At 45.2% G+C, this 16,344-nt stretch overlaps 1 protein-coding gene across 1 annotated transcript; it reads left to right on the forward strand.

Moving 5' to 3' along the window:
- Positions 1–1,988: 1,988 nt before the first annotated feature.
- LOC119435019 (PR domain zinc finger protein 12) lies at positions 1,989–6,069 on the forward strand. Its single transcript, XM_037701993.2, has 2 exons — positions 1,989–2,253; positions 5,766–6,069. Exons 1-2 carry the CDS (start codon positions 2,154–2,156, stop codon positions 6,035–6,037), a joined length of 372 nt encoding a protein of 123 aa, XP_037557921.2. The 5' UTR covers positions 1,989–2,153; the 3' UTR covers positions 6,038–6,069.
- Positions 6,070–16,344: the final 10,275 nt, after the last annotated feature.

The raw sequence follows: 16,344 nt of genomic DNA on the forward strand, positions 1-16,344 counted from the left end.
GCTGTCACCAGGCCGTCTCCTCAGTCTGAGCTTCACCATTACCAGAGGGTACAGAAAGTTTCTTCACAACCACCGCCGCCGGGATTCGAACCGACGTCACTGCAGCAATGTGCATTTAGGAGCAGGGCACGCTAACCACTGTTACTACCGCCTCGCCCCGCCACCTTCAATGTAGCTACCTTCCTGCTTCTCGATTTCGTCGCAGGCGCAGGCGGAACTGGCGCGGATAAGAAAAAAATTAGCGGGGCCGCAACATTCATATGGGGACGGATTACCAGCGAAGCTGTTTAAGTTGCATACATGGGGCGCTATAACGTAAAATGATTGCAAACTGTTTTGATTCCAATTTCTGCAATCAGCCTCCACGATTGGTCAAAACATTTTCGGGCCACTCCCAACATCGCGTGTCTGTCACGCGACGTCATGAAAACCGCGATAGCTCCCCATCTTATATAACGTGTACACACTGATTATGCATGGTTAAACCACACAAAAGAAAAATAATCATTCCTGTTTCGACGCCTTTTCACCATTAGCCCTATGCTATTGGTCCAATGTTTTCTGGCTACGCCCACTTCGCCTGTCTGTCACGCGACCTCACAAAACCGCGAAAACTCACCAGCGTCAAAGTGACGTGTACGCGAAAAAAAAAAGCATTAACATGCCGAAGAAAACTGAAAATTTTTCTGAATAGCCACAGACTGCCCCGTTCCGAAAGGAATAGAAGATGGCTGCCCGCCGTTCGCTCAGGCCCTCGCTACTCGCACCTGCCGGTGAGCATGTATTTATTTGCGCATGATAAACATTTTTGCATGGCAGTAAAACGTTACCGAGCCCTTTTGGCATGCATACGACATAGCTCTGCCAACTCTTTCTTGCTGAGGATCCGTTTTAGCGGCATTCTTATCCTTCCGTCGTACGCCGCCGCGATTTTCGACCAGCCAACGAATGCTAAGTAAGGCGAAGCGGACCAATCGGAGAAGCCGGCACCACCCTTTTCAGGCGGTTATCCATTTTCACTGTGCTGGCTCGGCCCCATCGAAACCCTCTCCATTCGCCTCTTGTCAGTCAATTAGATAAGAAAAACCGCTGAGTGCAGACAATGTTATTGGTTTTGAAAGCGAGCAAAGGTGACTTCCTGTAAACGAGGAGAGTGTTTGATTGGGTTGTTCAGACAACGCTGCTGGTCACCGCCCAATGCTTGCGTCGGTGGTTGCGTACATTTGACGTCAGAGGTTTGGAATCAAAACAGTTTGGAATCATTTTACGTTATAGCGCCCATGGGCTGCATACATGGGCTGCATACTTTATGAAACCATACATTTGTTTTTCGTACGGCATCACACTACGCCGACACAAGTGTCGCTGCGGTCACCGCACCTCCCATGCATCTGTCGCAACTACTGCTGCAGCCGCGCCGGCACCTCCGACGCGCGTGACGTTATAACCACAGAAGCGCAGACCACGTGAACAGGCGCCGTCGCCACACTCTTTCCACCTCTATTTGTCAAACAGGATTTAAAATAAATAAAGCGCATGAAAGTCAACTTGCTACACTAAGTGCACTTTCATATACAGGGTGCTGCAGCGAATACTTTCAAAAATTCTTAAAGGTTGCCTGTGGCAGATAGTACAATTCTAGTTCATGAGCTGGTCTGCTCGAAGAGGCGGACATTACTTGCACAAGAAATTGAAATGCTTAATGAAGTAATTAACAAAAATTCACTAATTAAATTTTGACTAATTACCTGATAGCCAATATTGAAATTTACAAATTGTAGCCGTGAAGTTCGCAAGGCGGATCCACTTTGAATTAATGCTCAGGATGACACCAGTTTCTAGATATTAATTCCCGAACTTGCGGTGAAATGCATTGGCGTTCTGAAAGCATTAGCCACTGAAATGCATTGGCCACTAAATGTATTATGACCGAAGCGACTCATGCAAAATAGGACACCACGTCTCTGCCCAAGCGTGCTTAGCATGTGACGTTTCCATTTCTGACAGACGGCACCAGCGGCCCTCGCTCGTGCGTCAACGGGAGCGGCAGCGGCAGCTACGGCTCGTCTACGGCGCCCAGTGGCGGCTCAGGCCGGCTGAAGTGCGTGGTGTGCAGGCGGGGCTTCAACTCGCGAAGCAACCTACGTTCGCACATGCGCACACACACGCTGGAGAAGCCCTTCGCCTGCAAGTTCTGCGGCCGCTCTTTTAGCCAGTCCTCGACGCTGAGGAACCATCTGCGGCTGCACACCGGTGAGCATGCGCGTCGCAGCCCGCCTATTCAATCTTGAAAACACGCAACAACTAAACGCAGCTAGGTTAAGTAAAACCGTGCTCGGTTGCCTACCCCTATGTCATGTACAAAGACTTATGTGCGCGTGTCTGGTGCGGCCGACGGCCAGTGGCTATAAAATAAGAAAAATAATGGCGGGATTCGGGGCGAGCTCGCCTGACGCGGCACCTCGGCCAACAGCCAATCACGAAGATACACGGGTGCTGGAAGAGGGAGCAGAAGAAGAGAAGGAAGGCGGCGTTCGAAAAAGAAGAAAGGCCGGTGCACGGAGTGGTCGAAGGAAGGTTGTCGGGCTCCGGGTCCGAACCTCAAGACCTCAAGACCACCGGGCGGAGAAGCGAGGCTGTCGGGCTCCGGGTCCGAACCTCAAGACCACCGGGCGGAGAAGCGAGGCTGTCGGACTGTGGGTCCGAGTCTCAAGACTTCGGGAGCGCCGGGCGGAGAAGCGAAGCTGTCGGGCTGCGGGCCCGAGTTTCATGACTTCAGCGACGATCCGGCCTCTGTTCTACCCCCAGCCTTTGGTGTCCGTGGGTCCTGCAGTGACATTGTGCTGTAGGCAAGCCCTTCCTGCTTTCCTCCTGCGACTTCTTGGCCGAGCTGCGGACGATCGTCAAGACGCAAGTAGTGTCTTATCGTCTTGTACTCACGCGACCGACGCACTGCATCTGACTGGCCGTCGCAACGCCGCCCCGTACAGCGCTGCACCGACGCTACCAAATAATTGTGACCGGTCACGAACTTTACTGTTATATATAATTCTTTATTGTGAGAGAACATTTAAAAGTGCATGAACGTTTATATTAGTCTTAGTACCTTGGTTAGTTAGTTTGTGTGTGTGACAGTTTGTGTTAATTATATGTTCATGTCTTGTTAACAATCGGCTTCGTTGTTTCTTTTCCCCACTGCGAATTAGTCTCAGTGGTGGCCACAATAATTCGAACCGTGCAAGTACAAATGCATTCCCGGGTAAACAACCCCTCGTTGACTTAGGAAGACCGAAATCATTACACCTTAAACACTTAAGAGAGGGGAAAGGTAGGTATAGGAAAATAGATTTTAAAGGAAGAGGCAATCAGTAAGAACTTAGTCGCAGAGGCTTGTTGACTAGCAGTCGTAGGTGGTCGCACACACCAGTCGCCTTCATAAATCCATTTTGTGGCATTGTGTATGGAAGAATGCTTAGGCTATGGACCCTTAAACGTTTCCTCCAAGATCGGTTTGTCATCTAAGCGGCTGAAACTACAACACATGGTTGAGTGTCGAAGGATGAGTTGTGGGACACAAAAGGTGCTATTGTTTCATCAACCAAAATTGCTTGCGGCACTATAGTGGGGATTCCGACGAGGAATGAATAAGAACTCGTAAGTAACACAATAAAGTTCTTCCGCGACGGGAGAATCCGGGTGGCAGGCGAAGTCCCAAGTAATGTTCATGTGAATGCAGGCGGGAGCTGGTGAAACTTGATGGATTACATTGTCAGAGTGTGATGGGGCGAGGAAATAAGTAAAGCAGTGGCGCAGCATCCGTTACGATGGCGATGTAGGCATACCCAGAATTACTGATGAGCCGAGAGCACAGCTCATCAGTCGTTACCGTCAATTGTCGTTACCGACAATTGTACAGTTGCTCGGCAGTAAACAGACGTCCGTTTTGGAGCACTTGCAATGGTGGTTAGAGTGCCTTATTTGATACGCTAGGTGACCGCGAGAACCATGACGTAGGGCAAACTGCAGAGCAAGGATACGAACTCCATAAAACGAAAAAGACAAGCACCCCTACACACCACGCCCGACAACTTGAAGAACACAAATGAATGAATGGAAAGAGAGAGAAAAACATTTTCAGTCCCACCAATGGCAAACTTTGTGTACGAAATCACGTAATAATGGTATTATATAGAACACATCAAAACATGTGCTTTATATTGTACTGAACGATACGTTTCAATAGCCAATACTTCATGTCAGAAGGTTATGTATGCGTAGAAGTGATTATTGGGCCTATAGACCTCTTACAGTGCCGATGCATGGGCGCTGCCATCTTTGAACAAAGGACCGCGCAGCTATTGTGCGCCTTCTGGCTTCCCCTTCCTGGTAGCAGTCGACGTGCTGAGTGAATGCAGGAAACCGCTGTTTTCGCTTTCTTGGTGAATTATTATTCGTCAGTGAGGCGACGCTTTCCAGCGAAAGTGCAAACGAAAAAAAAAAGACTGGGCACTACACAGCCCCTTCTTTTATATTAGTTGAAATAAACAAACGCGTTTACGCATGAAACGTAAGAATTAACTTCTTTCTGTAAAGTGACGTCTTATTGCTAAAATGTAACGAAAGTTCATTCGTTATTCATTCTGTATTCCAACTTCACGTATGAGGTTTATTTTTTTTATGGAGGATCCAAAGAAAAGACGAAGTGCGAGAAGAAAAGTTGGAGAAAAACACGGTCGCCTATTCAATAAGCAAAGCAGTCAGCCACTCTAAGTGAGCTCCTCGATTCGGTCTATCTACTATCTATCTATCTATCTATCTATCTATCTATCTATCTATCTATCTATCTCACACGAACACACACACTCACATACATACAAAAGCAGTGTCGTTAATATAATCAAAAGAGTTTCCTAAAATAACTCATATTTTCAAAATAAAAAGCATGAACAGTGAATCAACTCAAGATCGTCGAATTTATATCGAGGTTTAGTAAGTCAGATTCATCTGTATAGAACCGGCATATGCTGACCCTGACAGTTGCAATTCATCTTCACGTCTCCCGAGAAGGCTCTCTCAATCTACATTCTTCCTTATGTTTGCGAATAACTAATTCTCTTAACGCATTTACCGAACATTATATTGCTCCACTTCAACGTGCCTGCTGTCCCGACTGTGTTGGCGCGTACGGGAAATAGTGCGCTAGGCCCTTTGTGCTAGCCTCATGAACGGAAGATGTTGGCTCATTATCTATCCAAAATTGGCAATCGACCGCTTACTGAAGAAGTATTTCTGGGACACTAGCCTTGCGGACCACAAATTGAGTGGCGAAACAATTTGTACATTATTTGAATTTCTGCACAGCACGGGACTTAACTCGAGGCTGTGAAAGTCCACTGAAAGATTATACATTCACAACTTTCTGTTCACTTCGTCACCGCTTTCTCTTAACCCTCTTTCTGTTCACTTAATTCACTTTATCCCGACAAAAAGCAGCGGACTAGAGAGTCAATCTCATGCCGGGCTCTCTGCGACTCCTAAAGAAACTTCTCTTTATTAACGTCAAACGAAAGTGACTGCGAAAATAGTAGTATTTTTAATGTATGGAATTTTTTTGCACGCACAGTAACTTTTGTGACAATGATTAAATTTATTTCAATAAACTTTATAGCGCAATTCAAAACATGCACACAGTATTGGGCAAACGCTTAGCAGTGCAATATATTGAATTTGGGAATTCAATCTGCTACCATTTCCGTTTCCAATAGGTGAGCGACCGTACAAATGCCTGGTGTGCCAGCGTGCCTACAGTCAGTTGGCCGGGCTGCGTGCTCACCAGCGTAGCGCTCGGCACAGGCCTCAGAGCGGCGCTCCTGCTGGCAGGGAGGCTGGAGACGAGGTGCGCGGTCGTGACGACGTCAGGTCCCGGAGAGTGCCTCAGCCCGAGGTGCCGACTCGAAAGGAACAAGCCCTGGCCTTGTGCCGACCCCAAGGACCCGCGACAGCAAACCCATTGCATAGCTCCCTGCTCTCTGTGTAGAGTTGCTGCAGAAGCTCCTTGGTGCCAGTGTTAAACCGTGTGAGGACCTTGTGCCGACCCCCAAGGACCCGCGACAGTGAATTCATAGCTCTTTGCTCCGCGCTGCAGAAGCTCCTTGGAGCCAGTGTTAAACCATGTGGGGACCCAATGACGAACTAGTGAGGAACCAAGAGCTGGAGTGAAAACATTTGCAGGTCTGAAGACGTCTTATCTGAAGATTTTATCTGCCGGCAGTAGGGCGTCTTGCGGCTGCAGACTCGGGCAAGGAAGAACTTAGTCGCTGGAAATACGGTGGCTTCAGTGACTTAAATGAGCCAGCAGACGAGGAAGAAGGAGCGCAATCCCCTTTGGGTCATTCACGTTCAACTCGCGAAGCGGAGAAGTAAAAAAGAAAAAGGAACTTAGTTTGCGGGAGTCAACTTCGTTCGTCGCTCTTGTCGACAATGGACATGTATGGCTTCAAGCGTCAATGAAATAAATCTCAGTGACCAGACGCAGCCGCCTGTTATTGACAACTTTGTATGGGAAGGGTGCAATAGAATGACCGGGTCAAGGAAAGGCGGAGGCGTAGGCGTACTAATTAGGCGAGGTCTGAAGTGGCGAAGGGTAAACGAGACATGTAAAGAGCATTTATGGATTAGCGGCACATGGCAAGGTAAAAAGACGTGGCTGGGAGTATCTTACCTATGTACAGGTAGTGATAACAGAGAAAAAAATAAGGAATTGGTTGATTGCATTAGAAGCGATATTAATGAGTTCAGTAAATCGGGCCAGGTGATATTAGTGGGAGATATTAGCGCACACATGGACGATTTAGACTGATATACTGATTACAACGGCTCTCTAGTGCTGGATCTGCGTGATGAACAGAACGTTATAGTAGTTAACCGGGATAATAAGTGTCATGGACAGGTAACGTGGCAATGCGGAAACAGGCAGTCATGTATCGACTACGCCTTAGTCTCAGAAATGGTCTACGAACAACTAGACCAAATGATAATAGACGAAAATGGAAAAAATTGCCTGGGAAGCGATCATAGACGTTTAGCATTAAAGTTTGGGCGAGATACTAGCGCAGAACATGAACCAATAGCCTCAGAGTATTTAAAAATGTATAACGAGCAAATAACAAAGATCGCAAACAACATAGAGAAGAAAATTGAGGATTCTCCTACAGCAGTCTGGGAATATATGGAACTAGTGAACGTTATGCAGCATGAAATAAGGCGGACACGGCAAAACAATTGTTGGATTGGCAAGAGGAAACCACGTAAGTGATGGAACAAGGAAATAAAACAAGCTATAGAAGAGCGTAAAGAGGCATCTATGGCTCATCGAGAAGCCAAAAAGTTGGGATTACAAGAAGAAGAGGTGTCCTTAGATGGAATACATACCGAGAAAAAAAAGGGTTGCGAGTGAGCTCGTGCAAAAGAAAATTTAATGTGCAAGTGAACGTTGGGTGCATAACATTCACAAAAGAGACAAAGGCGGTCCAAAAAGATTCTGAAACCATATAAAAGCCCTCGCAGCTCCAACTAAAAACTCGCAAACGGCTATAAGGGATGAAGACGGTAACATCTACGAAGGAGGTGATGCGATGCGGTACATCACAAACGTTATTAGGGATAACTTCGGCACGAGAAAAAGCGTAGTTCAGACAACATATCCAGCAACAGCAGAGAGGCCAGAGAGATCAAATTTTAGCATAGAAAGCTTTTATTGGAAAAAGGCAGCAGAAAATGTCCCTAACAACACAGCAGCAGGACCCGATGAAATCACAATACAGCTAATCAAAAACCTCGGTCCAAAAAGCAAGGCACTGTTGACTAATGCAATAGAGCAAGTGATTAGAACAAAGAAAATTCCCGTTGGATGGCGTGAAAGCAAGATGAATCTCATCTACAAAGGCAAAGGAGTTAAGGATAAGACGAGCTAGTACGGGCCAGTTAGAGTAATGTCGGTGATATATAGAATGGCAATGCAAGCCATAAAATTAGAACTGTCGAAGTGGGTGGAGGAAAACGATGTATTGGGGGAACTACAGAATGGGTTCAGGCCAGGCAGACGCTTAGAAGACAATATGTTTGTACTAACTCAGTGCATAGAGATTTCAGTAGCTCAGAAAAGACCTTTATGGATAGCATTTCTAGATATTAAAGGAGCTTATGACAACGTAGACAGGGAATTGTTGTGGGATATTCTTTAATACGAAGGCACAGATGACGGTTTCGTAGAGCGGCTGAGGGAGATATATAAAGACTACCAAGTACAAGTGGTATGGGATGGTATAAAAGGAAATGAAATGGTGGGAATTCACCAAGGATTGAAGCAAGGATGCCCTCTGTCACCATTGTTGTTCACGCTTTACGTTAAAGGTATAGAAAGACGACTGGAAAACAGCGAATTAGGTTTTGATTTATCCTACATGCGTAATGGACAAATGGTGCAACAGAAGGTCCCTGGACTGATGTACGCAGACGACCATGTGCTACTAGCGGACAATAAAAAATATTTACAGATACTTGCGAATATCTGTAGGAATGCAGCGACAAATCTCGGCCTAAAGTATAGCACAGAGAAATCAGGAATTATGATCTTTAATGAACACACGAGTAACTTCGTGGTGTCAATTCAACAGCAAGTAATACCCATAGTGAAGCAATATAAGTACATCGGCGTACACGTAAACGAAGGAAAGAATTATTCAAGCAACCACCAAGATAATCTGAAAATAAAGGGGAAGCGGAATGCAGCAATAATGAAACACAGAGCACTGTGGAGCCACAATAAGTATGAGGTGGTGCGTGTAATCTGGAAAGGAGTAATGGTGCCAGCGCTAACATTCGCAAATGCCATTATATGCTTAAAATCGGATACATTGGCGGGTTTGGAAGTTAACCAAAGATCAGTAGGCCGGTTGGATTTGGGAGCCCACGGTAATGCCACAAATGAGGCAGTGCAGGATGACATGGGTTGGGCCTCTTTTGAAGTCATAGAAGCACAGAGCAAAATTATTTTTGAAGAAAGGCTCAGGAACATGGATGAAAATAAATGGGCGGTTAAAGTGCACAAGTATCTCTACATGAAAAGCGTAGACGCAGAATGGAGGAAGAGGTCAAGGAAGTTGGCAACCAAGTACAGGATAATCGAAACTGTAAATAGACAACCAGGGGTCATCAGAAAGAAAGTGAGAGAAATAGAGACCGTGAATGGGATGCAAAGAATGGAAACGAAAAGGACAATGGAGATTTACAAGAATGAGAAGAAAGAAATTAGAAGGGAAAATCTGTACGATAACACAAAGGGCAGTGCCTTGCTATTTGAGGCTCGAGCCGGTTGCCTAAGGACGAAAACATAACGGAACAAATAATCGGAACTAGATGAGACATGTGTATGCTGCAGTAAAGATCCAGAAACCACTCATCACATCCTGATGGAATGCGACGGGATCCACCCAGCGAGAACCGTAGGTAACGTGCAACTCCCAGAAGCGCTTGGGTTTAAAGTGAAAGGAAACATAAACAGATCAGCCGTAGAGATCAGCAAGAGGCGATTAGAGTACTGGTGGAAAAAAAAGCAGGGAAAAGATGGATACGACCTGATCTCTTAAAATCATAGGTAGTGGTGCAAGTTAAAAAAAATAATGAGGGGTATACAAAATACTAGATAAAGAACAGGTATAGTATACCTGATTAAATCAATCAGGCTAGGTGACTATTTGTCGCCGCCCCGTTTCAAAGGGGATGCCAATAAATCATCATCATCATCAGCAGCAGCAACAGCAGCAGCAGCAGCTGCAAATAGACAACCAGGAGTCATCAGAAAGAAAGTGAGAGAAATACGGACCGTGAATTCGATGCAAAGAATGGAAACAAAAGGGACAATGGAGATTTACAAGAATGAGAAGAAATTAGAAGGGAAAACTGTACGATAACAAACACAAAGGGCAGTATCTTGCTAGTTGAGGCTCGAGCTGGTTGCCTAAGGACCAAAACATACCGGAACAAATATTCGGAACTAGATGAGGCATGTGCATGCTGCAGTAAAGGTCCAGAGACCACTCAGCACATCCTAATGGAATGCGACGGGATCCACTCAGCGAGAACCGTAGGTAACGTGCAACTCCCAGAAGCGCTTGGGTTTAAAGTGGAAGGAAACATCAACAGATCAGCCGTAGAGATAAGCAAGAGACGACTAGAATACTGGTGGAAAAAAAGCAGGGAAAAGATGGATACGACCTGATCTCTTAAAATCATAGGTAGCGGTACAAGGTAAAATTTTGAAAAATAAAAATAATGAGAGGTATACACAAATGCTAGATAAAGCACATGCATACTATACCTGATTAAATCAAGCAGGCTAGGTCACTACTTGTCGCCGCCCCGTTTCAAAGGGGATGCCAATAAATCATCATCATCATCAGCTCTGGTTTCGGTACTAGTTCTGTTGGTATTAGTTTTAAATTCTGGGGTGTTACGTGCCAAAACCACGATATGATTATAAGACTCCAGGTTATTTTGGACCACCTATAGGGTTCTTTAGCGTGTACTAATTGCGTGGTACACGGGCGTTTTTACATTTCGACCCCATCGAAATGCGGCCGCCGCGGCCGGGATTCGATACCGTACCCTCGGGCTTATAGTAGCGCAACGCCATATAGCCACTACACCACCACGGTGGGTCTCTTTCAATGTTGCTGTTCAAATATTATGTAGGGTGTTTTTCTTTCAGTTTCACCATATTAAAAAGAAATCACCTGTGGCAGGTAACCCAATTCTAACTCCTGAACTAAATTACTCGATGAAGCAGGCGTTACTTCAACGAGCAATCAAATGTGTAACTGACTAATTAACGAAATTTCACTAATTAGGTTGTTCTATGAGTTATTTTCAGCGCGTATTGCAATTTACGAAGTGTAGCTAGTGAGTTTGTAAGGCATATCGACTTGGAACGAATTCTAAGGATGGCACCGGTTTTGATATATGCGGCGCCTAGCTTGCGGTAAAAATGCACTGTTGTTCCATTAACTATTTTTTAAACACTGCTTAACGCATTGAAGCACAAAAGTATCTGGAACGCCCATGCATTTCATCGCATACCTTAAAAATAAATATCTCGAAACTTGTGTCATCGTGAGAATTCGTTAAAAGTGGATACGCCTTGCGAACTCACCGGCTACAATTCGTGTATTTTAACGTGTGCCGTGAATTAATTAGTTAAAAGTTAATTAGTGCAGATATATTCATTGTTCAGTCGTGTATGCTGACTTCTGTGAGAATTATAATGCCTGTCTCATCGAGTAACTTAGTTCAAGGTTTGCAATTGTGCTATCTGCCACAGGCAATTTATAAAAATTTGGTGCGGCTAAAAAAGTGTACCTGGTATTGTATTTTTCCTTCACAAAACGTAGCGGTGTGGTGCTCATTTGTGAAGTGTTCGCTTTTATAATAAGATGTGTCAAGGTGTTTATTGACAGGATTGAGAGGTCGAACTCGGTGCGGCAGTCAGAACCCTGCGAGCAGTCAAGACAAGCCCCATGCGTAAAAGCGCTGGTGATGCGCCTGACTGACCGGCACTTCTTCGTCGTATTTTATACACCGGAGATGCACCTGGCTAACCGGCACTTCTTCTTCCTTACATTTGTCCCCCGGAGAAAAAGTCGCCATCCTGGCGATCTAAGCATACGGCAACATAGAGGGATCGTAGAAGGGCTTGAGCCGATCTACGTGAACCGTTTCGCGACCGCGACGGCGCTGATCAGAGGACGGTGACACAGGCTCGACGACATAATTCACGGGGGAAGTTCGTGCAATTACACGGTAAGGTCCATGATATCTTGGGAGCAGCTTAGAAGAAAGGCCGGGAGCAGGCGCGTAACCAGGGGCGGGGGGGAGGGGGGGGGGCTGATGGGGCTTCAGTCCCCCCCCCCCCCCCCCGAAATTTTTTCGTGCTGGCTTGCACCGCCGACCAAAACTAACACCGACGCCGGCAATCATTCTGGATTTTGTCTACAATGTCTTTTTCACGCTCGAAAAGACATTTCGGCACGAACATTGCGAACTTGGGCTGGATTTCGTGACAACGCCCTTGCATCTGGAGTCACGTGACGCAAGGAGCCCCATCCAAGCACAAACTTTCACCGTCTTTTCGATAGCGAGCGGGCGCGTTGCGGCATCTCGCAGCGGCCGCGGAATATACGGAGTACATGGATTTCAATTACGAAACTTTATGGGTATAAAGTTCTCATAAAATTTTGACGCGAAAGGTGCGCTGACATTTCCAAAGGCATGCTTTAAAAGATTTTCAATTCTAGAACTTTATGGGGTTAATATTCTTATAATCTTGGGCCAACATGCGCGCACTGGAGCCCTCCTGTCCAAGCCGTTCAAGAAATGGAAGCACGCGCTCGCAATCTTCCACACACACGAAAATACTAAATATCACCGGGACTGTCAGCTAGCAGCTGATACTTTTCTCCAAACATTTTCAGGAAGCATGCCCAATGTGATTGATCAGCTGGTCCAGGGCAGGCAAAGTAAAATATGAGAAAACAGAAGAAAGTAAACGGCCTAATATTGAGATTTTTTTTTTGCGGGCGACAAGGTGTGGCTCTCCGTGGCCACAGGGACAGTGGCCCTATGGATTTAAGCAATGCCCCTGCTGAAAATTGAGGCATTTTCAGAGTGCTTCTTCGTATGCGAGCTGATTGTGGTAGATACATACCTGAAGAACCATTTTAAAAGTTGCCCCAGTAATGCCTCGTATTTAAGCCCAAACGCACAAAACCAAATTATAGAAATTTGTGGTGACATTATCAAAGGAAGCCTAGATTCAAAAGCAGGCTGATTCTTCATACTTCCTGATGAAACGACTGACATCGCTGGAATCGAACAGCCTACTGTCTGCAAGATACCTAAACAAGTATGCCAACGACATCAAGGGAGTGTTTTAGGTCTTAGCACCGGAATAGATGTCCATCTCTCATTGCGACAGCAGGTTCTATGTAAATGTGTAAATACTGCTGGAGCTTCTAGTCACCCTTCCAGTGACCACTGCCAGCACAGAGAGAATATTTTTTAACAAGAGTTTACTAAAAAACTACTTGCGCTCTACAATGTCTGTGGAACGCATGGTTAGGCTGGCGCTTCTATACACCCACAGAGACGTCAGCATCAACGTGTCCGAAGTCATTGACCGCTTCGCTCAACTTTCCCGCCGAGAGAAGTTTGTCCTTAGATAGTGAAGCAGCAAAAATCAATGCAAGTAAAAAGCACTGTTCCTTCAGGACCATAAGTTGTTAATTATGAAAACGTATGACGGCTCATTAGCTTTTAAAAACCGCAGCAATTTTCGCCGTTTATTCTAACAGTTAGCATCATGATCACAATTATCACGCGAATACAAAAATTACGAGGATACCAATAACCAATTTTGACCGACCTTGCTCATTGAAAGCCCGGCCCACGCGGCGTTCACACTCTCGGATATTGGGTAGTTCAACATACCGCATCATCTGTGGCCTTCGTTTGTCCTTTTCTTTCATTTTCAGCTACCTGCTTTTATTTCTTTTTTGAAACGAAGGAATACCCTCCTTTTATTTTGGGTGCAGAATAATTGTTGGCGTTGTGCAGGCAGTTAAATTGCACATTTTCGTACCGATTTATGCATTATTCCTCTATTATTCTACCCACATGGCACTGTCGCGACCGCTGCATGGCCCAAGTACATATCACGATTTCTGCGATCATAGTTGTGTTCTTGCCTAGATCATCTGTATTTCTGTGCGCAAAGTTACTATCTGTGACTGAGCAACATGTTTATTTGTCTTATTTGACGCATAATATACACTGACGTTTGCTTAAATACGTAGATTTATTGGAGACTCATACGTATCTTTAATTATCTTATTGCGAGGATTTGTGTATACAAGCAGTGAACTTTGTTTCCAGCGACTCTTTTATTTTGTCCTTTAGCGAGTTGTATTTTCGCATTTGTATATTACATTCTATCTTCGCATTTCTAATATATATTTTGCAGAACTCCCACTTTTTATTTGTACTCACTGCTGCGAGTATTATCTCGGTGTAAATACAATACACGACGAGTTACAGCTGCTCCTGCGCAATCGATTGCAACGAGGGATAGCGTCATTGAGGTTTCTTCCTGGCCGTTGCATATGTAGAAAAATGTAAACAAGGTTATTGAATGACAAAGATTAATCAAAATATTTGTCCTCAACTTATTCATTTCATGGCCTTTGCGTTTTTCATGTAAGCTGCATGCACTGCTTTGCTGGTTTCGAACTGATATTGACCCTTTTCGCGGCGATCCCGTGGGCACTGCCATATTTGATCATGTAGTGACGCGTCCATTGCTTGCCTCAACTGCCTCCGTTGCCTCCTTGTTTACAATGGAAGTGTATGACGCCGGCACGGCTTAAAGTTTTCGGAGATATCGTAGACGGTGACTAGATGGACGACACGAAGCTTTGATCACAGCTTCAGAGAAAATGCAAAAGCGCTTTCGGAGCTGAGTAAGTTATGTCCAAACGGCGCAAGCAGTGTATATGGTGCTTCTTCTAAAAGCGGGGCTAAATATGCATTCCAAGCTTTCCGATTATGAATTCAGTCAGGATTAGTGTGTTTTGCTCTTTGTTCTTAATTCGGCAAATATTTTTAAGCAGTGGCTTGTCAGTTTCTGACTCGGTGAAGTTCCTCGGTGCGGCCACTATCTGGTTATTTTCTGCCTAATCACTCGCGGGTGTGCTCAGTTCCGAATCCGATAGATTTGTTCTTGCTGCGCACAAGGCCTGAAACGTAGCTGTTTTGTACATTGTAATACTTTGTAGCAAATATATATTACAGCTAGTAACTTGCTTACTCTTGTGGACCGTCACGAAACATTCAGCTTCGACCATTGGTGCGCCATAGGTATAGTCCGTCGTTTATTGTGTGTGTACAGTGCGCATATATTCAACTGTGCGTCCATTCGCTTATTCTTGATACGTCATTGATAGAGTGGGCGTAAGTTTTCCTGCCATTTGGACAGATGTGTATAGATAACGTGCGTGAAACTTACTATTACAGGAAGCGGCGCTACTCCGTTTGTCATTGTTTAACGATTGGTACTCACTCGTAGAAAGTTACCTATCAAGAAAGGGGTCAGGCAAGGAGACACAATCTCTCCAATGCTATTCACTGCATGCTTAGAAGAAGTATTCAAGCTCTTAGACTCGGAAGGCTTAGGAGTGAGGACCAACGGCGAATATCTCAGCAACCTTCGGTTTGCAGATGACATTGTCCTACTCAGCAACAATGGAGACGAATTACAGCAAATGATTGAGGACCTTAATAGAGAAAGTGTAAGAATTGGGTTGAAGATGAATATGCAGAAGACAAAGATAATGTTCAATTGCCTGGCAAGGGAACAAGAATTCAGGATCGCCAGTCAGCCTGTAGGGTCTGTAAAGGAGTACGTTTATAGGTCACTTACTCACAGGGGACCCCGATCACGAGAAAGAAATTAACAGAAGAATAAAATTGGGTTGGAGTGCATACGGCCGGCATTGCCAAATCCTGACTGAGAGCTTACCACTGTTGTTGAAAAGAAAAGTGTACAATCATTGCATTCTACCAGTGTTAACATATGGGGCAGAAACTTGGAGGTTAACAAAGAATCTCGAGAACAAGTTAAGGACCGCACAAAGAGCAATGGAACAAAAAAAATCTTGGAACTAACGTTAAGAGACAGGAAGAGAGCGGTGTGGATCAGAGAACAAACGGGGATAGCCGATATTCTAGTTGACATTAAGCGGAATAAATGGAGCTAGGCAGGGCATGTAATGCGTAGGATGGATAACCGATGGACCATTAGGGTTACAGAATGGATACCAAGAGAAGGTAAGCGCAGTCGAGGTCGGCAGAAATCCAGATGGGGTGATGAAGTTAGGAAATTTGCAGGCGCAAGATGGAATACGCTAGCGCAAGACAGGGGTAATTGGAGATCGCAGGGAGAGGCCTTCGTCCTGCAGTGGACATAAAATATAGGCTGATGATGATCATGATGACTCACTCTTGGCGAGGTTCTGGGGATGAAGCCCTTTCCTTGAAGGTTAGCGATACAAGGCTGACGGATGAGCAAATTTATGTATCCTCGAGGAAATCCGTACATCACGAAGTGCCGGTAACACGTTCGGACAGTTGCAGCAGCGGTCCGCGAACTTCGCCACACAGATTCATTCTATTCCTTAACATGCCAGTCACTATTTTTGCAGCCACCTACTGCACACGTCTTCAATCCACATTGTT

Source organism: Dermacentor silvarum, unplaced genomic scaffold, assembly GCF_013339745.2.
Source record: "Dermacentor silvarum isolate Dsil-2018 unplaced genomic scaffold, BIME_Dsil_1.4 Seq379, whole genome shotgun sequence".
Classification (NCBI taxonomy): domain Eukaryota; kingdom Metazoa; phylum Arthropoda; class Arachnida; order Ixodida; family Ixodidae; genus Dermacentor; species Dermacentor silvarum.